The sequence below is a fragment of the Hyperoodon ampullatus genome (assembly GCF_949752795.1).
Source record: "Hyperoodon ampullatus genome assembly, chromosome: 1".
Classification (NCBI taxonomy): Eukaryota; Metazoa; Chordata; class Mammalia; order Artiodactyla; family Ziphiidae; genus Hyperoodon; species Hyperoodon ampullatus.
The window spans coordinates 15024798-15051539 of NC_136914.1; the positions used below are offsets into that span (position 1 = coordinate 15024798).

Here is a 26742-nt window from a genome sequence, read left to right on the forward strand (position 1 = left end):
TTTGAGTCATTTAAATTTATTTAAATTTCCAAACATGAATGTAAGGAAACGCATGTTTAAAGTGGTCAGTGGAATTATAAATAACCTCTATATTTCTCTGTATTTTCCAAATATTCTAAAATAACCATGTGTTATTTTTAAATTAAAAGGAAAATGTAAATAGATGCATTTTCTCATTGGAAGATATCAAATATAAAATTTATTTATTTCTGTATTACTGTTGGTTTATGAATGCTACATAAAAGAAAGTGGGTATTCAGTTTTAAATACTTATCATGGAATTTTGTCTTCTGTATTCTTTATTCAGATTGCATGCCCAGACACAGATTTATAAAACAGTGGACAGGATCTCTGTATAATCAGGTTTAAGTCTATAAAGGAAAATCTCAGCTTGGCATAGATAAGTGATCCACTAAAAAGAAATTTCTGATCTAGTAAGAGCTTAAAAATGTGGATGTTGATTTATGTGGCATTCATAACCTAATCATTTAAAGAAAGGAAAACAAACTCTGTCATTTCTCAGAAATTAAAATGGATGTATAGTCACATATTTTGTTCTTAAAATATCAACAACTTGTTCATATATTGAAGTTGAATATATAAATAAAGAATAAGAACTGAATAAAGAATAAGTACCACATTAAATTCTTAGAAATATACATATAACATATGGTAAGAGAAACAAAATAGATCTTTAGCAGATGTTACCTTGATTGCTACTAGATACAAGTTATAAAATTCAACAAATCTATTTTCAAAAATTTTACTTTTATTATTACCAATAATAATTTGGACGATAATGATAATTCCTTTTTTTTTTTTTTTGGCCGTACCTTGTGGCTTGTGGGATCTTAGCTCCCCGACCAGACCAGGGATTGAACCCAGGCCCTGGCAGTGAAAGCACCGAGTCCTAACCACTGGACCGCCAGGGAATTCTCTTAATAATTCCTTTAAGTGGCAACTGCTGTTTCTCTTTCTCTCTCCCTCTCAGTTGGAGTGTGTGTCTGTATGTCTCACAAAGTGCTTTATTTTATGATATTCTGATCAAATCAAAGTACCACTAAATTGCAATCTTTTTTTTCTTCCTATTCTGTGTTATTTTTTCTCTCCCTTGAAGTGATGAATAATGACAAACATTTAGAAAAGAAAATCTTTCCACAAAAAGAGTAGACTAAAGGAAGGAAAAATATCTTGATTTATTTCATTGCATTTTTCACTTTTATTTTTAGTAAAAAAGAAAAAAACAAAAAACAAGACAAAACCAAAAAACCAAAAAACCTTTTGTCTGGATTTTTAAATACCTACCATGAATGTGTGTAAAAGCTCTTTTAGGCTCTAAAAACAGGATTCCTTATTATATATTTTATTAAAATCCCATATTAAATGTTAAAGTTTTTTTTTAAAAAAAGATCTATGGTCCTACCTAGGTCATTATTGTACGCAAGGCAAAGGAGAATATGTATTCCATGAAAAAAATCAGATAAAATGACTGTTTTCTGGTCCAAGAACTCAGAGGTTACATGTGCTCTGCCTTCTCCCCACAATTGTACATTCCATTCCTTTCACCCAGATGCATCCTTCATGTTTCTCCATTAAATGCTCCTTATTTAAAATTCTGTTCATGATTTATCTTCTTAGGAAAAATTCCATGTGATTTCAACTGTTCCAATTACCATCCTGCCATTTCAGGGTCTTTAATATTTATGAAGATGTTTTGGACATTTTTATGTTCATCTATTTCATCATGTTCTGGGACACTAGCTATCACTTTATTTGTCATGAGCAATTTCAGCACCAGTGAGACTTTCTTTTGCCTGAGGTACTTTGCTCATTGAGCACCCTGCCACCAAGCGGCTTCAGCCTTAAGCATTCATGATTTACAGAGTGAGATTATTGCATAATTTTTCCTTTTACAAAGAAATATCCTTTTCCTGTTAAATGAAAATGTAATTATAATCGGGAGCTGAATTTGTGTGTTTCCCTACAAATCCCATAATTGCTTCTTTCCAGACAAGTCCTCTAACTTCAAGCAGAAATGCCTACACCCTGCTCCATTAGACACTGTTTTCATTTAAATACAATACACTATAATACAGGATAAATATCAATTTACTTCTTACATAATTGCTTTGAAGGAAAAAGTCTTAATATTTGTTTTAAAAAGTCACTTTAAAAAATCAAAATAGTTAAACAAAAACGTTTAAAACCACAATTTAAATAATTTCCCAATTGAATTTAATCCCTTTCCCGTAGGGACAGTTTTCTCTCCTCTTTGGTTCCTAGGCTCCAATGCTTACCATCATTTATTTTTTTTCATATAAAGTTCAACAGAGTCATCAGTCTACTTGTGTATTACCAGAATATAAATACTAAAGATGAAAAATAAAAGGTAATACATTGGTAGTATTTGATTTTAAGGAAGAAAGAGATAAGCAGTAGTTTAAAAAATCATTAAATGGAACTTATTTGGGCTTAGATGAGAAATACAGCTCTGCCAGATTAGTGCACATCCCCAATCAACAGCCTTAATTTCCTGATCTGTAAAATGGGAGTAAAAATGTCTAATTCACACAGATTAGTACACTGATCTAATGTGGAAGCACCAAGCATAATGCTTGACACAGAAGTACTCAATAAAGGCTAGCTTGTTTTCTCTTCTTTCCCTTCCTTTCTTGAGTCAGATCTATATGGAACAAAAAGAATGAGCTTGCACTGAATGAACTTTAAGACACATTTCAGGTTATGTTATAGAAACAAGGCCACTAATATCATGCATCTTAAATCAGTACACTTAATATGAACAGCCAATTCGTAATTTCATGGCACATGTTCACAATCAAGAAAAGTCAAAACGACCTCTATTCTGATCTTGTGTATTTTCATAGTTGTGTATTCTCATGTGAATGTTCTTTACGACTTCCCCCAAACCAATGGTATTTATAATTCCATTATTCAAAAAGCATTCATTAAAGTCATTCACAATAATTATGCTACTAGTTAACGAATGCAATGAATAGTATCCTCATGCTTAGTAATTGTTCATTAACTACCTACTTTATTAAACTGACAATAACAAATATAAAATGAAATTGCTTACTTCTCTCATATTCACAAGAGAAGCATATGATCTCTTTCCCTCTCTTTCCATTTGCAATAAAATAACAATCACATAATTTATCCAGTGGTCCTTGCCATGTAAATGCCTACTGTTGCTAGGGCAGATAGTTTACAAATTAGAAAACTGGAATATCTAGATATTCTATTCCTAAGAAAATAAATTTTAGTAAGAACAATATAGAAATAAAATCACAAAATACCTCTAGATGTTTAGATAAAAGATGATAAATGTGGTGGATAATGTTTTAATGTATTGCATTGGACTGAATCTAGTTCTTAAAGGACAAAAGTTGTTTCTGTAGGATTTGAAGAGAGACTCAAGAAGATTAAGTGTGGGTATTAACACTAAAACACTGGAATATTTGCCAAGATCAAAACCACTTGTACTGTGATAATGAACAGCTTTAAATGTCTCTTTCACTAATGGTTAAGTTCCTGGAGGCTACAAGAATTTTTTTTTTGGTTTATTTTTCTTCTATCCGAATTTTTTTCCCCATAGTCACTTGTCTTAAAGAACTACAAGAAAATAATATTTATTTCTCATCTTGGATAAAATTATCCAAATAACACTTAAAAAAATTCTCCTTAGGGGGCTTCCCTGGTGGCGCAGTGGTTGCGAGTCCGCCTGCCGATGCGGGGGACACGGGTTTGTGCCCCGGTCTGGTAGGATCCCGCATGCCGCGGAGCGTCTGGGCCAGTGAGCCATGGCCGCTGAGCCTGCGTGTCCGGAGCCTGTGCTCCGCAACGGGAGAGGCCACAACAGTGAGAAGCCCGCATACAGCAATTCTCCTTAGGGTAAGAGCCTTTACTATTGTTATTATTCAATAAACATTTATTATCTACAACCTGGAAGACACTATATTAGATGCTGTGGGGAATATGGAATAAACGGAGCATGACACTTGCCTCCAGGAACTGGAAAGTTAATGTAATCAACACTGATTGATTAATTAATTCATTCAACACTTATGTAGTGAACCCATAGTGTTGGACAAAAATTGTGTTAGATATTAGAGAAACTGCGGTAAAAGAGATAAAACTATCCTTGCCCTCATGGAATTCATAATGTACTGGAGAGACAGAAATGCAAAACAAACAAGTAAATAAAAATAAATAACCGTTCACCAGTACTTATTAATACTTTAAACTATCAAAAGTCCCACAAAAGAATGGGTCCTCAGAAACAGAACAACAGGAGAACAATACATAATTCCATATAACTTTTAGAGTGCTTATTACTTGTCAGGTATTCTTGTACATGTTTTACACGTATTTATATTTATTTATCATAACAATTGTACCAAAAAAGGTGTTCATCTCCATTTTAGAGATGAGGAAACTGAAGCAAGGAGAGATTAAGTGATTTACTCAGGGCACATGGCTGGAAAGTAGCAGAGTCAGTATTTAGACTCAGGTGGCTCCAGAGCCACCGATCTCAGATAGGTGGCTCTCAGACTCTAGCACATAATGTTCCTAGATTAGGCTAAAATTTGTGATGGAGATTAAAGTTAGACAGTGGAAGTACACACCTACAGCCTCTTTCTATGAAAGTTTCCTGGAATAGGTGGGGTTTGAGCTGAGATTGGGGCATGGTTAAGAGATCAGGATATTTTGTTAAGGAGGAAGGGACTTCTAGGTAAAGGGAATAGCTTGAAATAATGAAATGAAGGAAGGACAAATGGACTTTGGCAGCTGAGATGTGCAATTAAGGATGAGGCTAAAATAGTAAGCTGGGCTATGCTGTGGTGGGTCCTCAGTATGCAGCCTGATATGGGATGGTTTGAGGCCAAAAAGACTGGGAAGGAAAGACCTCCTAGGGGGCTTTTTAGCGCAGCCGACCAGAAGAGAGATAATGAAGGTACAAACCAAGGGAGCCACAGAGAGAAGGAAAAAGAGGGAACAGATGTGACAAATGATGTGCAAGTACAACTGTTAAGATATGGTAACTGAATGGATGGTGTGGATCAGAGTTGTATGAGGGAGAGGGAGGCTATGAGAATGGATTCAGGGTTAAGTCAGACATATTTTTAGCAGGGTGACTTTGGGCAAGGTACTTTATCTCTATAAATCTGTTTCCTCATCTGCAAAATGGGAAATAGTATATGCATTTGTGGCTGTCTAATCAGGAGTTGAAAATGACTTTCAAATTTTGGCCAAGTAAATATGGCAGATAATTATGCCATTAGCCAGGAGAAAAGAAAAAGATCATTTGGGTCTGTTGAGCTCTAGAGGCCTGTAACATATCCATGTGGACACATTCAGCTTGCAACTAAAACTGGATCTTTAAGTCAGGAGGAAGGTCCAGGTTAAAGACAATGATTGAGCTATCAATCACCAGAGAAGACTATGTAGAAAGAAACAACTGATGGGGTAAGAGAAGGAAGTCACAAAGGGTGAGTGGAGATTTAGGAAGAGGACAGGGTCAGGGAATCCAGTGCCAAAGCTTGAGCCAAAGAACATCTGAGAGGAATCCAATGGGTCTGATCTGCGGTAGCTTATTAATGGCCTTTGACAGAGCAGCTTCAGTAGTGGGCTGAATGCAAAGCTTGGATTGTTAGGAGGAAAGAAATGAGTGAAACGAAAAGTCATTCTTTCAGTTAGTTCTGGTACTGAAAAAGAGATCAAAGAGAAGGCAGGGTTGTTGGGAGCGTGTGTGTGTGTGCATGTGTGTGTATTTGAACATGCTTGTTCAGGGAAGAGTCAGTATAATGGGAGAGATTAATGATGCAGGAGAAAGAGAGGATATGATTGATGGTGAGGTCTCAAGTTGATATGAATAACAATAAATCAAAAGAAAATAAAGTGAATGCAATATCATTTATTATGGATCTACTATACTTTTAAGGTTTTCATATTTATGTCAGCAAGTCCTAAAAACATCCTGTAAGGAATTATTTTTCCTATTTGCAAATAAAGAAACTGAAGCTGAGAGAAAACAAAGAGGTTGCCCAAGGATGCAAATGTGGTATGTGATGAAGTTAGGATTCAAATCCAACGTGGCTGAATCCCAAGACCCCATGACTAGAGGAAAAATAAAAATTTGACAAAGAAGAGGAAGGAGTTGAGGGAGTTTTAACAGGATGTTTAGAGCTGCAGAGTTAGGGCATCAAAACTGAGTTTGAGGGCTTCCCTGGTGGCACAGTGGTTGAGAGTCTGCCTGCCGATGCAGGGGAAACGGGTTCGTGTCCCGGTCCGGGAAGATCCCACATGCCGTGGAGCGGCTGGGCCCGTGAGCCATGGCCGCTGGGCCTGTGCGTCCGGAGCCTGTGCTCCGCAACGGGAGAGGCCACAACAGTGAGAGGCCCACATACCGCAAAACAAACAAACAAACAAAAAAACTGAGTTTGAGGACTTGGGGAAGAATAAACTTCTGTAATGCACCGCTACGGTGCATTTAATGGGATTTTAGAAAGAGGTTGCTAAGTAGCTCCAAAAGCATAACTGAGACATGAATTTGTAATGCATGCACTCAAGTGCAGTTACGTGACTTGTTCCAGTTTCTTCGGTTCTAACAGAACATCAGTATTGAACAAAGGCCAGAATTCTAAAATTCATTGTAGGCTGGCGTATTAAAAATAAATGCTGAAGATAGCGTTATTTGTCTATGAATATACTAAACCTAAACTTAAAAAATATCCTGAATATAGAAAGAATATGAGCAATATTTTTTTAAAACATGGGATCCAGTTAAGGATATTACTGGGTAAGTGAGATCAAACAAGCCCTTAAATGTGACACTTGCCTTCCGTCCCATCAATGAGTAAATACATGCTGAGCACCTCGTGGGCACCTGACGGTGGGACGGGAAGGGAGCCCACTACTCATCATTAGCTTCTAGACTTACGAGAAAGAAAAACTACCTAAGCAAAGCAGGGTATGCTGCCATTTAGAGGGAATTAGCATATGCTAATATTTACTAAATTAAATGGAATAATCCACTAGAGCAGGGCTCCCCAACCCCCGGGCTGCGGACCGGTACCAGTCCGGGCCTGTTAGGAGCCGGGCCGCACAGCAGGAGGCGAGCGGCGCAGGAGAGCCAGTGAAGCTTCGTCTGCCGCGCCGCGTCGCTCACGTTACTGCCTGAACCTTCCGCCGTCCCCCCTCCCTCCCCCGCACCCCGTCCACGGAAAAACTGTCTTCGAAACCAGTCCCTGGGGCCAAAACGGTTGGGGACCGCTGCTCTAGAGAAAGTACCAAATGAGCAAAGCCAAGACTGAGAGAAATAATGGGCCAAGAAAGGTGAATGTTCACTGGCCTAAGCATAAAGCCTAACTTCCGAGTAAGGGGTTCCCACACCCGTCAGTCAGTCTTTGCTCTATATTAGGGATACTCCCGGTGCTTCAACATCTACCTCTCCTGTACTGTCGTTCCAAACGCTTGACCGTTTGAAAAGGATCAGGGTCACTGTCTATCAGGCAGACACTAGAGGGCGACAGAATCAACCTCGTGCGCGCTCTCTCTCTCTCTCTCTCTGGTGCGCATGCGTGCACGCACTCACGCACACACACTCACACACACACTAGCCCACACTAGCCCACCGTCCACAGGGTCAAACAGCAGTGTCAGGCTAAGTCAATGAGAGCAGGCTGTCACAAGAATCCCATCACAGACGTGAGCAACAGAAACATTCCCAGTTAGGAGTCCTCCTGAAAAGTCAGCTAGAGAAAGTGACTTTCTATTTCTGAAATTTTCATGAAGATTAAGTATGATTAAGATCTTATTAATATATACACCAAACTATACGAGTGAACACTATGGTGGAAGAGAAAAGATACTAAGTGGATACTGTTCCTAGTAAACATCTGTTGGTTCTCCAATTCCATAGCCGGCCCAGAGGACGATGTATTTCCCTGTCTACTTACACGTGATCTAATCATTTTCTGAAGTGTTTAACACTGATGGAGGTAAACGGGGTGACATACTCAAGATAACACAAAGAAATATCACATATTATTTTGCTTAAAACACATTCTAATTGTTGCTGTACACTTTATCTTAAATCACAAAGTATCTTGTAATCTGTGGCCAAGTTCCAGTTTAGTTGCAAATTCTCAGGTATTTCTGACTTAAAAGGTAAGTTTTTAGAGGACTGAATTAGTTGTCAGTATTGCTACTTGTTATTTGAAATAGTCTGAGATTTCCTCAAGAATTCTATGAAGCAAACTGTGGTTCACACTCAATTGTGGAATTAAACACCAATCCTGTTGCTCTTTGTCCATCTGCCTTTCATATTAATTCTTCTAGAAGGCACTGTCAGAAACTGAAAATTGAGTAGTTTATTTGAAAGACTTTATGGGTTATAGAAATGTATGGTATTATTATCGATAATAGTACTGAAAACATGAAACAAGTGTAGTTGTTAATTAGATAACTATCAAAACATGAAAGCTACTCATTCATAATCAAAAGTCTCTATTCATAGATTGTACATAAATTATTAACCTTTCAAAGTAAAAAACGCCATGAAGAAATATCAAGAATGTGATTTGAGGCTCCTCCTTCTTTCTCCTTATTCATCTAGCTAACATAAGATATGGATGGCACTTGTTCGTTTATGAATGCTTGCTAATGATTCTCTTTTTATCTTTATTTTAAAAAGTCATGAGCGACTTTTTCCTTCTACCTGCCCATTTTATTCATCAATGACCAAACTCACTGTGTTGTAACTCCCTGTGAGATTCTAAAATGAACAATGTTTCACTGATGGAGGATTAGGAAGAAATGAAGAAATCAGTAAATCAGTTGGGGGGTATGTTTGAATTTAAAAAAATATATATTTCTTCAGTACAGAAGTATGGTCAACTGGTGGATTATAAACTGCAAACTGAAAGAATATCTATTCCTTTCAACAATTCTGAAAAATAGTTCATGGAAAATTTGAATGCATATGTGACAAATCTGAGATTTATCAGAATGTGGTTATAACATTAAAGCTATGTAAATGTTATGAAAGAAACAATAAAGTATTTCAGCAATGCAAATAGATTGCACATTTTTTCTCTATTAAGTTTAGATATAATTTTAAAAAGACATAGCTACTATGATTTATACTATAAAGTCTCAACACGTGTTTATCTGACACACTTCCATAGTCACTTCCTTAGTGACAGCAGAACATCTGCAAAATAATTGATCTGTCCTACCTATAATGTCAATGTCTACTATAGACATGCTGGCAAAATGTAACAGCTCACAACGAGACAGAATACATGAAATAATTTAACAAATTTCATAGAATAATTATCAAGTATAACTGCAAAATTAGAATGCAACCACTATGAAAGAATAGTCACCTAAAGACAGTGATACCAATCTACTTGTATCAATGCTATTATTGCAGGAGTAAAGGTATAAATACCCAGAGTATGAGAGAAAAAAAATCATTTCCCACATCCATCAAATCCTACCCTCATAGTTGCTTTCTTATCTACTGTCATTATTATTTAGTACTATGTTATTTATGAAGTATGTGCAGTTTTGCAAGGGGCTGCATCTGTTAAAAGCTGAGTCCTCACTGGAGAGCCATAAGTGGAAGCGTCACTCTTTGAAAATCAGGGATCATCTTGGAAAGTAACCCTGGATGTTGAAGACTTCTAGGGGAAATTTTAACTTCAGTCCACCAGTGGTTAAAAATTCGAGAATAAGGTTGTAGAGAATTGAGTACCCAGGATGTAGGAATAATAGGACTATTGTGGGACAACTTACAAGGCTGAATTGATTCATTGACTTATCTGAGATAGATGCCATGTTGCATTGGTCAATGACTATGTACAGTGGATAATAACGAAAATGAACACATTCATCAGATATATGACAATCACTATCTAAAACCTTTCCATGAATAAAAATTACGCTTATTCCTCAGTTGAAGGACATAGAATATAAAAAAGTAGTTTATTAATTTTATTACAAAACTTAATTTCTGTATTTATTGTAAATAAAATAAATACTTGTATTTTAAATACAAGTAGTTCCAGATGGTGGATGATACCCATGCTCTTCTGATAACTATTTGCTATTTCTTAAAAGTGGAGAAAAAAGTTAGATTGGTTGTCATTTTGCTCTCTGGAAATCAGAAATACCGATGGTTTTTAGAAGTCCAATATTACATTTACTTAACCTAATAATCGGAATATATGCTAAAATGACCAGAAGCATTTCAATGTTCTATATTAACCGTTCTTTGGCAATAAAATTATCTTCTGAGAATCCAACAACAAATTCTGACATATTCACCAACACAATAATTGCCTATTATATTTTCCTAAGAGTCATCAGAAGTATAATTCACTTTCTCGAGCAAAATGTGCATACCTTTGTTACAAACAGAAAATAATTGCTTTTCTAAGGTTGATTATGGAAACACAAAGTGTGTTTTATGTACTAAGGTAGTATCCCCTCCTTCAATCGTCCCTTGGTTGCATTCTTACAGAACTAATATCCTTCAAAGGGCGTTCTGAAATTTGGAGTTTCAACACACACAATAAAGAACTGGGACTTAACAGAGAGAGAAAGGGAATCAATCACATATCAGAAACAAAGTTAAACAACATGAATTAGCTTTTCATTGGGTAGACTTTTTGAATAATTATCAAAATATATTCCTTTAACCTAGTAAATATTTATCTCATTTTACGTGCCTAACAGCACCTTACTTAGACTTTTGAACAAAAGATGAAAAGTAATAGGTTTTCATTTCCTTCCTAACATCTCCTATCCAATACTGAACAGGCTATTTAGAAGCCAGAAAGACCAGATAAGTTTCAAAGAGGCTATTTAGGGGTGGGAGTGTGGAGTCAGAGCTGGTTTATGGCATATGAAAACAAGTTGAATAATCTTGCAAAATGCTTAAGACAAGGAGTGACTCAGGACAAACAGACGCTAAAAACGAGCTGTATAGTAGCATCATTTTCAAGAGCAATGTGCAGGTACCCACACACACATACATACATATTAATTTTATAAAAAGAGTTTTAGAGATAAAATGGAAAAAAAACTTACTGAAAAGTCTTCGAAGATTTTCTTGAGCTCTCTGTGACCACGCCTTTCAGCAATACGTGCTGGATCTGAACCCTCTGAATTTTTTATCTTAGATGCCCAAGTTGCTCCTGAACATTGAAGCAAATGAATAGCCAAGTTCTTTAGGCCAAATTTTGCTGCACAGTGGAGAAGAGTTGGAAGTTCTTTGAAATAAGAATCTATAAGCATAAGAATAGGATAATTTTTTATCTATCTCGAACCACATAAGAAAAAGTCAAACACAATCTACTCCTAAAAGTAATTCCCACAAAGCAGAGCAGACTTTTAGTGTGATTTTGCAAATAAGAAACTGTCAGTGGTTTTAGCAATGCAGACTCTCCCTCTTTCTATTTCTCATCTTAAAGCAAATATAAACTAATATTCTCACTAGCATTAGTGCCTCCCCCTTATGTGTTGGGTAGGTTTAATTTAGAAAGGCATATGGACCTCCTAAATGTAAAACAAAACAAAAACATTACATTGTAATAACTCCTCTTTCAATGTACTGCAACATTAACCAAACACTAAATAACAAATAAAACCATCTATAAAACTTTTTGTGTTTTCAACTGCCATGCCTAGTTTGCTTCTCTTTGAAGTTGAAGTGAACATGAAATTCCTGGGGGTGTGGGTTATGTTAGATTTTTATGTGAAATTTTTCTTTCAAAAAGTAACTGCAACAGCAAATAGGCACTTTTATACAAATCTTCAATATGGAAATTTCCATCAGGATTTTACAGGTTTCATATCAATGTTCTGGAATTTGAATTTCCTAATTACATGTCAGCTATTAGTTAGAAGACGTGTATTAATTATGCATAACTATAAAACGATGAATGTATACTGCTATCACAATGCCAACACACACACACACACACACACACGCCGATGAGTGATGGTTTGTTATTATTCTACGCTTTCACACCTAGCTAGAAAAACTGTGTTATAGAAATTACACACCAGCTTACTTTAATAGCTCTGGCATTATTAGAAGCAAGCAATGTGAAGACTTAGAGCAACAGAAACAAAGGCATCAAAGCAAAAGTCAATTGTCTTCCAGCAAAATTCTAAAGCAATGAAAACAGCCACCTCATAATGTTTTGGAAAACTGTGAATCTGGCCTCATTTACTTCTTTGCTGTTTTGTAGACCAAGAGAAAAAAAAAAAAAAGGAAAAGAGAAGGGATTTAAACCTGGAGTTTTCAATTCACTTGGGTGTTTCAGGGCTGAATAAATTATCTAGTTTGTTAGTTTGTATGTTTTAACAGGAAACATAACAAAACAAAACAAAAACCTTCAGGACATGTTAAGAACTTACAGTAAGGAAATATTTTATCCTTCAAAATGTGTTAGAACTTAAATGACTGTAGGTAAATCTAGGATAGTATTTCAATGATAAATGCACTTGTCCCTTCTTATATGGTGAGCAGTGACTAAAAAATTATCAAATATTTTATGAAGATGAGCTTATAGAACCTGAAACTGTTCAAGGTAGGTACCAATTTTCAAAATAAAAATAATGTATTTTCTCCAAAAGGAATTAAGATATAATCTATTTATTTTCATTTAAATGAATTATAAAATAATTTCTGCTACAATTAAACCAAACCAAAGTTAATAAAGAAAAATATTTGCATGATAATGTCAGATTTTTACATGCCCTTGGTCATCTTTCTCTTTGTCATACCATACAATATACAAAAAACATCATCACCTGCCAATAAATGCCTTATGCATTGTTCTTGCACATTGTTATTCTGTTGTACTTTGAAATCACTCTTGATGCAGCTTAAAATATATTTTCATTACATAAGTGTTTAATCATTATAGGAATACATTCACCTTCTAACCTCACCAATTTCCCCTGTCAGTAAATTCCTCAAGTTTAAGGTAATATAATATTAGAAACAACTACAATAAACTTCATTAAAAATCTCTCTATTTTTGTACACCAGGAAGAATAAAAAGAACCAAGTGGACGTGGTTTTCCAGGGCTCACTTCTTAACAGTTTTGATACGCTGAACCATGCTTTCTGGCACAAAAAAACAAGAAGTTCTGCTGATTTAAGATTATGCTGCTGATACTAAAAGGGAGTACAGGTTTGAAGGCTGGCTCCTTCAACTTCCATTTCTTTATTTCATTTTTAGTTGTAGCTGAAAAGCCATTAATCTTCTAGACTGCTTTGTGAAGTCAGAGACATGAAAGAGTTTTGGAGGACATTTTTCCAGTTTCCTACCCAGTAACAGAATTCCATTCCTAGAGTTTATAAAAGATGACCTTCTAGTTACTGCTGGCATAGCTCTAATGATAGAGTGTTTTTTACTTTCTAAAGCAGCCTGTTTCTTGATTAGACGACACTGATCATTAGACATTATTACTTCTGTTGAGGTGAAATTTCCTCTAAATTACCATATTTTTATATCCTTTGGGCAATACAGAATATGACAGTTACAAAAGCATGGGTTTAGAGTTAGTTGGCTTTGCCATGTATTCACTATGTGAAGTTTCAGCAAGACACTCAGTATCTGAGCCCAGCTTTCTCATCCACATTTGTAGGGCTACTGAGATAATTAAATGACAACATATAAAAAGTGCCCAGAAAGGTGTCTGAAACATAACAGGTATTCAATAAATTATTAGTTTCCTTCTCCTTCTTCTGCATCAAATACTTTAAAGCATCCTTGTCCTAACTCACCTTTGCCCCAACCTTATGATCACTCATTCTTTTCGTTATTCCAAAGTAGTTACTATCCTGAGAGACTGACCCCGGAATAGTTGGTCTTCTACAAAATGATGAATCCATTTCAAACCTGCCCCAATGTCATCACTACAGCAGTACCTTTCAGTTTCTTGGATGAGGTTGTTCTGCCTGCTTATCTTCATTATGTAGGAGATGCTCAGCTTGCTAATATACATGACCAATAACTAGAAAATTTCTAATTTAAGGTGTTTTTTATATTAGTATATGACAGAGTTAACATTTCAAAAAATTAAATGATTCATAGGAGCTGTATTAATTATTTTAATACTAATTAGATTGTGATCTCTAGCACTGTTTTTTCCAGAACATCAAATTAAATACACTCAGTATGTACATATGTTATATTACTATACATATGAAATTTATATATGAATAAAGGTATTCATATCAACAGAAGTATGATTATGCTAAGAAATAGTTTGGGTTTTTCAGTATCCTGCTTTTTTATAAAATCATACCTTTTATATTTTAGCCTTGATTGGATTATTATGAGAATTTGAGATATGAATGGATTGCTCTGTGTGGGGAACAAGCATGTTTGTAACAGCATAAGATAAGGAAGTTCTTTATCTTAAAAAATAAAAACTTGCTGGGGGAGGCTATACTCTCTTATGGGCATAGACTCAGTGCCAGAGAAGGAGTGCTGATCAAATAATGTGTCTGTGACCCAGGGGAGTATTACATGGTGTCCCTTGCTATTCTTCAGTGCTTAATTTCATTCTAGATCACATGATCACTAACGTTTTTGCTAAAAGATACTGATGTTTCGATTGGCTTCTGAAAAAAATATAGAAGTATAATTTATATTTAAAAATACACTGATCATGGGTTTCATGCATTTTGACAGTTGTATACACCCATGTAACCATCACCCAAAACAAGCTAAAGAAACTTCTATCACCATCATAAGTTCCCTCCCGCTCCATTCGAGTCAATTCTCCACTTCAGAGGCAACTACTGTGTAATTTCTATCAACACAGATAAATTTTACTTCATCCTGTATTTCATACAAATGGAATCATACAGTATATACTCTTGTATTCCATTGTCCTCTGCCCTCTATTTCTAATGGGAAGTCAGACGTAATTCTTATAATTGTTTTCTGTATGGTATGTGCTTTCCTCAACACACGCATCCTCATCCCCACCCCTACCACAGGCACTTTTAAAATTTTCTCTTTATCTTTGAGTTTCACCCCTAGTAGAATCTATACAAAAATATTATACCTATACACACCTTTAACTATGGTATGTGTAGGTATAATATTTTTGTATATATTCTACTAGGGGGTTGCAGAGCTTATTAAATCTGTGGGTTAATGTCATTCCTCAATTTTGGATCATTCTCAGCCATTATTTCTTCAAATATTTTTCTGCCTCATTCTCTCTCATCTTTGCTTTGAGAATTCAATTATACATGTTTGATCATGTAGTATTATCTCATAGATCTTGAGTCAAAACTGAGCCAAATTAATATGTAGATGAGCTGAGCTTGTTCTTTTTTTAAGGCTTTACTTAGACTCTGGATTTTTCCTCTCTTTATCAGCTTGAATACTGTCTTCAAGTAAACTGATTCTTTTCTCTTCTGTTCTTTCTACAATTAGGCCCATGAAATATCTAAAAATTTTCTGATATTTTATGTTTCTAGCATTTCCTTTTGTTTTTTATTATAATTTCCAATGCTCTGATGAAATTTCCATCTCTTTACGCATGTTGTGCAACTTTTACAATAGATTCTGTAACATATTTATCATAGTTATTTTAATGTTCTTATCCGAATTATTTCACCATCTGGACATTTCTGTGTTTGCCTCTAATGACTGTCTCTTTTCTTGACCACAGGACATCTTTCATTCCTTCTTTGTGTTCCTTGTAATTTTATATTGCATGCTGAACATTGTACTAAAGGACTGAAATAAATAATATTTACCCCCAGAATAAGGCATACCCTTTCTTCAGTCAGACAACTAGACTTGGAAGCTGATTCAAATTAATCTGTAAGTGAGGAGAACTTGGTCATTTTCTGAGGCTTTACTTCGATTTAGTTAACCACTGGCTTCAAATATTTTGAGGGCAGAATCATAACTTTCTTCAGCACAGCTTGGGATCTGAGCTTTGGCGAGACTCAAGAAATCTCTGTTGCTCTACAGACTGGCTGCCAGCCTTTGGGTCACAGGATGGCTCTTTTTTTTCTCTCCAGTTCTGCCTCCAGAATTTTTCACATCAGAAAATCCTGCTCAGAACGGGAATAAAGACACAGATCTACTAGAGAATGGACTTGAGGATATGGGGAGGGGGAAGGGTAAGCTGGGACAAAGTGAGAGAGTGGCATGGACATATATACACTACCAAACGTAAAATAGATAGCTAGTGGGAAGCAGCCGCATAGCACAGGGAGATCAGCTCGGTGGTTTGTACCACCTAGAGGGGTGGGATAGGGAGGGTGGGAGGGAGACGCAAGAGGGAAGAGATATATGTATAGCTGATTCACTTTGTTATAAAGCAGAAACTAACACACCACTGTAAAGCAATTATACTCCAATAAAGATGTTAAAAATAAAAAAAAAATTTTTTTTAAAGAATATCTTGCTCAGATTTTGGGGGGGCCTCTGTATACACTCAGTTAAGGCAGACTCTTATTATCCCAATAGCTTGGAGGTGTTTTTTCCATTTTTATGCCTCTTTGTATTTAGAATCTGTCTGCTGCTGCTTTCCATATGGCAAAAGCTTTGATGGGATTTGTCTCAGCAACCCTGTCCCACTCTCACTCTTTAGCAGCCACTAGTGGTCCTCAGGGATTTTAAGGATATCTCTCAACCTTACTGCCCTTGTCCAGCCATTGGTATACTAGCTCTGTGCACTTATGACAGCCTACAAAAGAGAGTTAGTGGGTGATACAGACCCACTCTGTAACAGGGACTCTTTGGGATTTTCATCCATCACAGTAGCCTAAGTATAGCCATTAAATGTTTGCTAAATGTTCAGGTGGTTTCTCTTTACTCCTCATCTATAGTGAGTTCTTATCCTCCTGCTTTGTAAGGGATGAAAGAAGTCATGTGTTTCTTCTCTTTTGTGAAGGACTTTTCCCTTTCTGGAATTTAGTTCATTTAGATTTCTTTCGTCATTCATTTTCTGCTGTATTTAAAAAAGAAACTGTGATTTTGAAGATCATCTTGCTTGTTTCTTACTATTACAATAAGAACAACAGACTCTTATGATGTTGTACATCTTAATCAGAAGCAGAAGTCCTATGAGACCTAAAGACCATTTAGTTATTTTCTTAAACTCACAGCACCTATTAGATTAAAATAATACCTATTAGATTAAAATAATAGATTCCTTAAGAAGATATTTTAAAAAAACTTTTTAGAATGTGTTTAATCTGCAGTATAACATCTGCTTCATTTCACGGCAATTTTCATTTAATTAATGAAGATATAATTCTTTATATCTGTTTCTGTTATCAAGGTGTGAATAAAGAAGTCATAACTCACACTAAGGTGTGATCAATTTGCTTTTGACTTTTTTTCCGGACAAAATAAATTTTCAGTTTTCAGTTGTTTCAGCCAATGTCTGTCAAATGGTAATTTCAGAGGAACAGGGGAATATTTCTATGAAAATCCAATTTCACTAGTTTTTGCAAATAAAAATAAACAGATGAGCTAGAACCTGGTAAAGAAATGTCTGTTTGGGCTGAGCCATTTCCAACAGTTGCATATAATCCCTATAAACGACGGCCAATAATTAGATTGAAGTTATCAAACCAAGCTTCCAAAACATTAACCTAGCTCACCAGAATAATAAAATGGGAATATGTCCTGGGTTAGCTTTAAAAATTTTTAAGTAAGATGAGTATGCAAACTGGAAGTTCATGACCATGTAATCCACTGTTCTCTTAAATCACTATCTGGAATAGTAAATCTTTATTCACTCAATGTGTGAGGACCAGGTGGCCACTATAGGACAAAACAATGAAGCACACAAAAAAGAGAAGATAAAAAGTCAGGAGATCTGCATTCTAATCCCAGCAACTACGTGGTGCTTGTGAAAGTTCTTTCATTTCCCTGCACCTCAGTTTCTTCATTTATAAAATTATAAGGTTGGATTCCTACAGAATTGTAGGATTCAGGACATTCTTCTGAGCTAGAGGCCATGCCACAGATGGTTTTAGGGTAATTTTCCCTGATGCTAATCAGATACCAACTAAAGGAGTAAGGATGATATTTGTGAAGGTTGAAGAAAGGTAATGATTTTCATTCCTTTCATCACAGGATTTGGAGTCTGATGAAATGTTAGTATTTCTGTGGATCTGTAAGACAAAGCATTGCTGGGTTTATGAATCTGATTGCTCTGTGACAGGAGAAGCACACATACAACATGTGAGGTGTCACTCTTCCCGTCTGTTGAAAGAGTAGACATTTAATCCTATTTAGAATTTCAAGCAACCAAAAATACTACCAAGATTATCGTATTTCTAAAATCTTGATACTGTAAATTAAATGCACATGGGAAATAATGGTCCATTAAAGGCCTTTGGTGCAATTTGTTATCTCTCATATTACAAAAAATATAAGAGTGGGAAGCTTGGAGTCCATGTCTGGAGGTAATGTGAGAAAGCAAAGAGGCAAGTGCATTTCTAATTAGCAGTTCTTGGAATTGGTATTAATTAAAATTAAATCTCACAGCATTTGAATAGGGTTGTTTATAGTCCACTTTCCACTACTGAACCCAGACAGTGATGAGGAAATAAAAAGAGTGGAGCTGATCCACGTTTAACCAGGCCAATCTGTGGCTAACCTCTGGTTAAAATAAGAAATCTCTAGAAACCTTATGTATATCCATGTGTGATTGTACTGTGTTCCTCTGTGTTCATTTAAAAAATACCTTTTGAAAATTACCAATTTTGTCTCTTCTGATTCTTAACAGCAAAGGGACCAAGAACCTAGAAAGAAGCCAGGAAAGAGCCTAGAAAGATCCAGGAAACCTGGAACAGCAAGAGTGTGGAAACAACTTGGGCTGGGTTGGGATCAGATGGCTGACTACCACCAGGCCATGCCTTACAGGTAGAAAGCTACCCAATGTCCTCGTATGGGTTTCACATGGAAAGCCAAGGAATGTAATACCACCAAGCAGTAAATCAACTTATCTGGCAAAGATGTGTGATTTCATTAGTAAGGCGTATTTGGCATTTTTTAAGGACTTCTTGGAGTCTTGAGAACCTGATTTATTCTTTAAAAAATATTAAATAATTTTTTTTCTTTCGGTACGCAGGGCTCTCACTGCCGTGGCCTCTCCCGTTGCGGAGCGCAGGCTCCGGACACGCAGGCTCAGTGGCCATGGCTCACGGGCCCAGCCGCTCCGTGGCATGTGGGATCTTTCCGGACCAGGGCACGAACCCGTGTCCCCTGCAGTGGCAGGCAGACTCTCAACCACTGCGTCACCAGGGAAGCCCAATATTAAATAATTTTGATAATAAACATGAACTAAGGCAGGAAAAAATCTGGGAAAATTTTTTGGGCAATAAAGGGGCTGGAGAGAGAGCTTTGGGAACACCAGCGTATGTAATATAGGGACAGAATATTTGGGAAGCACCTAAGTGTAGGATGGTTGGAAAGAAAGGTGAAGCATGTTAGGGAAACCTCCTAGAAAGCTTTTTCAGGAGGAAGGCCTGAATGAGAGTGGTGGCAGTAAAAATGGACAAGGACAGAGATGCCAGACATTTCCAAAGAAAAGTTAACGGGACTAGATGATTGACTTTATAGCTCTGAAGGAAAGAGGTGATTTAAGATATCATTCAGGTTTATGGCTACAAAGTTACAAGGTAGAAGAGAAAGAGTATTCATTAGAGAAGGGGACAGATCACTGTCACGGAGAAGCACAGGTGGGGGTGTTGATGGGGTAGCTGCTGGCAACACGATTACATAGCGCTAAATCAAACGAGACATATGTGTCTTCGAGTAGAGCATATTAGTTATGAACTTAGCTCCTGTGTCACTAAACATTAATAATCACCACAGAACACTTGTTTTGTGGAAGAGGACGTATTCTGAAATAGGGCTGCTGAGCTCCTTTTGCCATGTAAGGTAACAAAGTCATAGATCTAGGAACTAGGATGTGGATATCTATCTTTAGGAGGCAATTATTTAGTTTTCTACACTAAGCAAAACGTGGTAACCTCACTCTCAGGAAACAGGAAAGGCACTCTCATGAAATAGGAAAGTGGTAATAGTGCTACAATTCAACATATCTTAACACTGTAATCAATATCTACTGTTCCTTGACCAAGAGTTTATATTATGTACATGACCCAAATTGCAGCTGTTACCACACCATCAACACTTCCTCAAGTCTGTAAACCAGGATAGGTTATTTTGAGAGATTTTTCTATCCACTGGGTTACAGTTGCTTTGCAAATCTATTGACCAGCATTTTTCAAACTGATTGCTGGGGATCCCAAAATGTGTGTGGGTGGATTACAGTTGTTTAGGGCTGCTGACATCTGAACAATAGGATGATGGGGAGTGTGATGGTTAATTTTATGTGTCAACTGTCTTGGTTATGGTGCCCAGTTGTTTGGTCAAACACCAGCCTGGATGTTACTGTGAAAGCATTTTTTTAGATGTGATCAATATTTAAGTAAGTAGAATGTGACCAACCCAATTACCCTCCATAATGTGGGAAAGCCTCACCCAATCAGTTGAAGGCCCTAGGAGAAAAGACTGAGGTTCACCAGAGAGGAAGGAATTCAGTTTCCAGACTGCCTTTGGACTCAAGGCTGTAACATCAACTTCTGCTGGACCTGTCAGCTTGTTGGTCCGCCCTGCAGGTTTCAGAATTGCCAGCCTCACAATCCCGTGAGCCAGTTCCTTAAAGTAAACCTCTCTCTGTCTTTCCCTCTCAGTCTATTCTCTTCATTCCATTTCTCTGGAGAATCTTGACTAATTCAGTGAGGAAAATGACTGTGGTGGTTTTGGTAAACCATAACAAGACATAAAAAACCAAGTTCTTCTACATTTTTGAGTTCCTATTCTTCCCAGAGTCATGCAGTGAATCTTTACACCTGCAGTGACACTAAAAAGATATTCTGTAACTATCTGGTAATGGCATAATCCAGAGAGCAAAGGAGTCCGTTTAGGAAGCACAGGGAGATGGTTTGCAGGTAGGGTAGTGACTGGGTAGTATGGGGGTGGGGGGGGTTCTGGACCTGTCAAGAGTTTCAGAGGATAGACACTCTAGGTTTGAAAATTATCATTGCACAACAGCTGCAAAAGTAAGAGGGAGTTCTTTAAGGATTAATTTATTCAATTTACAATTAAAAAAAGCAAGTTGCTGTGCATGTGTGTGTGTGTGTAACTGAAGCTAACCCTTGCTTGCATTTTTCTTTAAAAAATGAGTGAAGTAACTTTAGGAAGATGGCGGAAGAGTAAGACGCGGAGATCACCTTCCTTCCCACAGGTACACCAGAAATACAGCTACAGGTGGAACAACTCCTAAAGAACACCTACTGAATGCTGGAAGAAGACCTCAGAACTCCCAAAAGGCAAGAAACTCCCCACGTACCTGGGTAGGGCAAAGCGGAGAGATTCCCACACAGAGGACCGGTGCCGACCAGCACTCACCAGCCCGAGAGGCTTGTCTGCTCGCCCGCCAGGGCGGGCGGGGCTGGGAGCTGAGGCTCGGGCTTCGGTCGGAGCGCAGGGAGAGGACTGGGGTTGGCGGCGTGAACACAGCCTGCAGGGGGTTAGTGCGCCCCGGCTAGCCGGGAGGGAGTCCGGGGAAAAGTCTGGAGCTGCCTAAGAGGAAAGGGACTTTTTCTTCCCTCTTTGTTTCCTGGTGCGCGAGGAGAGGGGATTAAGAGCGCTGCTTAAAGGAGCTCCAGAGACGGGCGCGAGTCGCGGCTAACAGCGCGGACCCCAGAGACGGGCGTGGGACGCTGGAGCTGCTGCTGCTGCCGCCGCCAAGAGGCCTGTGTGCGAGCGCAGGCCACTATCCACACCTACCTTCCGGAGAGCCTGTGCAGCCCGCCACTGCCGGGGTTCCGGGATCCAGAGACGGCTTCCACGGGAGAGCGCACGGCGCGCCTCAGGCTACTGCAACGTCACGCCGGCGTCTGCCGCCGCAGGCTCGCCCTGCCTCCGTGCCCCTCCCCCTCCCACCCCCCGGCCTGAGTGAGCCAGAGTCCCCGAAGCAGCTGCTCCTTTAACCCCGTCCTGTCCAATCAAAGAACAGACGCCCTCCGGCGATCTACACGCAGAGGCGGGGTCAAATCCAAAGCTGAGACCCGGGAGGGGTGCGAACAAAGAAGAGAAAGGGAAATCTCTCCCAGCAGCCTCAGAAGCAGTGGATTAAAGCTCCACAATCAACTTGATGTACCCTGCATCTGTGGAATACATGAACAGGCAACGAATCATCCCAAATTGAGGAGCCCTGTGGATGAAAGGCTCTTAGTGCTGCAGCCAGGAGTCAGTGCTGTGCCTCTGAGGTGGGAGAGCCAACTTCAGGACACTGGTCCACAAGAGACCTCCCAGCTCCACATAATATCAAACGGCGAAAATTTTCCAGAGATCTCCATCTCAACACCAGCACCCAGCTTCACTCAACGACCAGCAAGCTACAGTGCTGGACACCCTATGCCAAACAACTAGCAAGACAGGAACACAACACCACCCATTAGCAGAGAGGCTGCCTAAAATCATAAAAAGTCCACAGACACCCCAAAACACACCACCAGACGTGGACCTGCCCGCCAGAAACACAAGATCCAGCCTCATCCACCAGAACACAGGCATTAGTCCCCCCCACCAGGAAGCCTACACAACCCACTGAAACAACAACCTTAGCCACTGGGGAGAGACACCAAAAACAACAGGAACTACGAACCTGCAGCCTGCAAAAAGGAGACCCCAAACACAGTAAGATAAGCAAAATGAGAAGACAGAAAAACACACAGCAGGAGAAGGAGCAAGATAAAAATCCACCAGACCTAACAAATGAAGAGGAAATAGGCAGTCTACCTGAAAAAGAATTCAGAATAATGATAGTAAAGATGATCCAAAATCTTGGAAACAGAATAGACAAAATAAAAGAAACAGTTAACAAGGACCTAGAAGAACTAAAGATGAATCAAGCAACGATTAGAAACATAATAAATGAAATTAAAAATACTCTAGATGGGATCAATAGTAGAATAACTGAGGCAGAAGAACGGATAAGTGAGGTGGAAGATAAAATAGTGGAAATAACTACTGCAGAGCAGAAGACAGAAAAAAGAATGAAAAGAACTGAGGACAGTCTCAGAGACTTCTGGGACAACATTAAATGCACCAACATTCGAATTATAGGGGTTCCAGAAGAAGAAGAGAAAAAGAAAGGGACTGAGAAAATAGTTGAAGAGATTATAGTTGAAAACTTCCCTAATATGGGAAAGGAAATAGTTAATCAAGTCCAGGAGGCACAGAGAGTCCCATACAGGATAAATCCAAGGAGAAATACGCCAAGAGACATATTAATCAAACTGTCAAAAATTAAATACAAAGAAAACATATTAAAAGCAGCAAGGGAAAAACAACAAATAACACACAAGGGAATCCCCATAAGGTTAACACCTGATCTTTCAGTAGAAACTCTGCAAGCCAGAAGGGACTGGCAGGACATATTTAAAGTGATGAAGGAGAAAAACCTGCAACTAAGATTACTCTACCCAGCAAGGATCTCATTCAGATTTGATGGAGAAATTAAAACGTTTACAGACAAGCAAAAGCTGAGAGAGTTCAGCACCACCAAACTAGCTTTACAACAAATGCTAAAGGAACTTCTCTAGGCAAGAAACACAACAGAAGGAAAAGACCTACAATAACGACCCAAAACAATTAAGAAAATGGGATTAGGAACATACATATTGATAATTACCTTAAATGTAAATGGACTAAATGCTCCCACCAAAAGACACAGATTGGCTGAATGGATACAAAAACAAGACCCATATATATGCTATGTCTACAAGAGACCCACTTCAGACCTAGAGACACATACAGACTGAAAGTAAGAGGATGGAAAAAGATATTCTATGCAAATGGAAACCAAAAGAAAGCTGGAGTAGCAATTCTCGTATCAGAAAAAATAGACTTTAAAATAAAGACTACTAGAAGAGACAAAGAAGGACACTACATAATGATCAAGGGATCGATCCAAGAAGAAGATATAACAATTGTAAATATTTATGCACCCAACATAGGAGCACCTCAATACATAAGGCAAATACTAACAGCCATAAAAGGGGAAATCGACAGTAACACATTCATAGTAGGGGACTTTAACACCCCACTTTCACCAATGGACAGATCATCCAAAATGAAAATAAATAAGGAAACACAAGCTTTAAATGATACATTAAACAAGATGGACTTAATTGATATTTATAGGACATTCCATCCCAAAACAACAGAATACACATTTTTCTCAAGTGCTCATGGAACATTCTCCAGGATAGATCATATCTTGGGTCACAAATCAAGCCTTGGTAAATTTAAGAAAACTGAAATTGTAACAAGTATCTTTTCTGACCACAATGCTATGAGACTAGTTATCAATTACAGGAAAAGATCTGTAAAAAATACAAACACATGGAAGCTAAACAATACACTACTTAATAACGAAGTGGTCACTGAAGATATCAAAGAGGGAATCAAAAAATACCTAGAAAGAAATGACAATGGAGACACGACGACCCAAAACCTATGGGATGCAGCAAAAGCAGTTCTAAGAAGGAAGTTTAGAGCAGTATAATCCTACCGCAAGAAACGGGAAAAATCTCAAATAACCAACGTACCCTTACACCTAAAGCAATTAGAGAAAGAAGAACAAAACACCCCCAAAGTTAGCAGAAGGAAAGAAATCATAAAAATCAGATCAGAAATAAATGAAAAAGAAATGAAGGAAACGATAGCAAAGATCAATAAAACTAAAAGCTGGTTCTTTGAGAAGATAAACAAAATTGATAAACCATTAGCCAGACTCATCAAGAAAAAAAGGGAGAAGACTCAAATCAATAGAATTAGAAATGAAAAAGGAGAAGTAACAACTGACACTGCAGAAATACAAAAGATCATGAGAGAGTACTACAAGCAACTCTATGCCAATAAAACGGACAACCTGGAAGAAATGGACAAATTCTTAGAAATGCACAACCTGCCAAGACTGAATCAGGAAGAAATAGAAAATATGAACAGACCAATCACAAGCACTGAAATTGAAACTGTGATAAAAAATCTTCCAACAAACAAAAGCCCAGGACCAGATGGATTCACAGGCGAATTCTATCAAACATTTAGAGAAGAGCTAACACCTATCCTTCTCAAACTCTTCCAAAATATAGCAGTGGGAGGAACACTCCCAAACTCATTTTACGAGGCCACCATCACCTTCATACCAAAACCAGACAAGGATGTCACAAAGAAAGAAAACTACAAGCCAATATCACTGATGAACATAGATGCAAAAATGCTCAACAAAATACTAGCAAACAGAATCCAACAGCACATTAAAAGGATCATACACCATGATCAAGTGGGGTTTATTCCAGGAATGCAAGGATTCTTCAATATACGCAAATCAGTCAACGTGATACACCATATTAACAAACTGAAGGAGAAAAACCATATGATCATCTCAATCAATGCAGAGAAAATAAAATAAGGAAGTTATTTTAAGGAAAAAAAAATATTTAAGGAAATAAAAGGAATCCAAATCAGAAAAGAAGAAGTAAAGCTGTCACTGTTTGCAGATGACATGATACTATACATAGAGAATCCTAAAGATGCTACCAGAAAACTACTAGAAATAATCAATGGATTTGGTAAAGTAGCAGGATACAAAATTAATGCACAGAAGTCTCTGGCATTCCTATATACTAGTGATGAAAAATCTGAAAGTGAAATCAAGAAAACACTCCCATTTACCATTGCAACAAAAAGAATAAAATATCTAGGAATAAACCTACCTAAGGAGACAAAAGACCTGTATGCAGAAAACTATAAGACACTGATGAAAGAAATTAAAGATGATACAAATAGATGGAGAGATATACCATGTTCTTGGATTGGAAGAATCAACATGGTGAAAATGACTCTACTACCCAAAGCAATCTACAGATTCAATGCAATCCCTATCAAACTACCACTGGCATTTTTCACAGAACTAGAACAAAAAAATTCACAATTTGTATGGAAACACAAAAGACCCCGAATAGCCAAAGCAATCTTGAGAACAAAAAATGGAGCTGGAGGAATCAGGCTCCCTGACTTCAGACTATACTACAAAGCTACTGTAATCAAGACAGTATGGTACTGGCACAAAAACAGAAAGATAGATCAGTGGAACAGGATAGAAAGCCCAGAGGTAAACCCACGCACATATGGTCACCTTATCTTTGATAAAGGAGGCAGGAATGTACAGTGGAGAAAGGACAGCCTCTTCAATAAGTGGTGCTGGGAAAACTGGACAGGGACATGTAAAAGTATGAGATTAGATCACTCCCTAACACCATACACAAAAATAAGCTCAAAATGGATTAAAGACCTAAATGTAAGGCCAGAAACTATCAAACTCTTAGAGGAAAACATAGGCAGAACACTCTACGACATAAATCACAGCAAGATCCTTTTTGATCCACCTCCTAGAGAAATGGAAATAAAGACAAAAATAAACACATGGGACCTAATGAAACTTCAAAGCTTTTGCACAGCAAAGGAAACCATAAACAAGACCAAAAGACAACCCTCAGAATGGGAGAAAATATTTGCAAATGAAGCAACTGACAAAGGATTAATCTCCAAAATTTATAAGCAG

General features: G+C 37.7%; 1 protein-coding gene across 2 annotated transcripts in view; it reads right to left on the reverse strand.

The window, feature by feature from the left end:
• BANK1 (B cell scaffold protein with ankyrin repeats 1) overlaps positions 1 to 26742 on the reverse strand; it is a gene marked incomplete at its 3' end in the record, with an annotated part of 293516 nt that overhangs the window by 179805 nt on the left and 86969 nt on the right. For both annotated transcript variants that reach the window (XM_079707706.1, XM_079707705.1), the window contains exon 6: positions 11119 to 11315. In XM_079707706.1, the coding sequence (XP_079563832.1) occupies positions 11119 to 11315 (197 nt within the window). The remainder of the gene's footprint in view (positions 1 to 11118; positions 11316 to 26742) is intronic.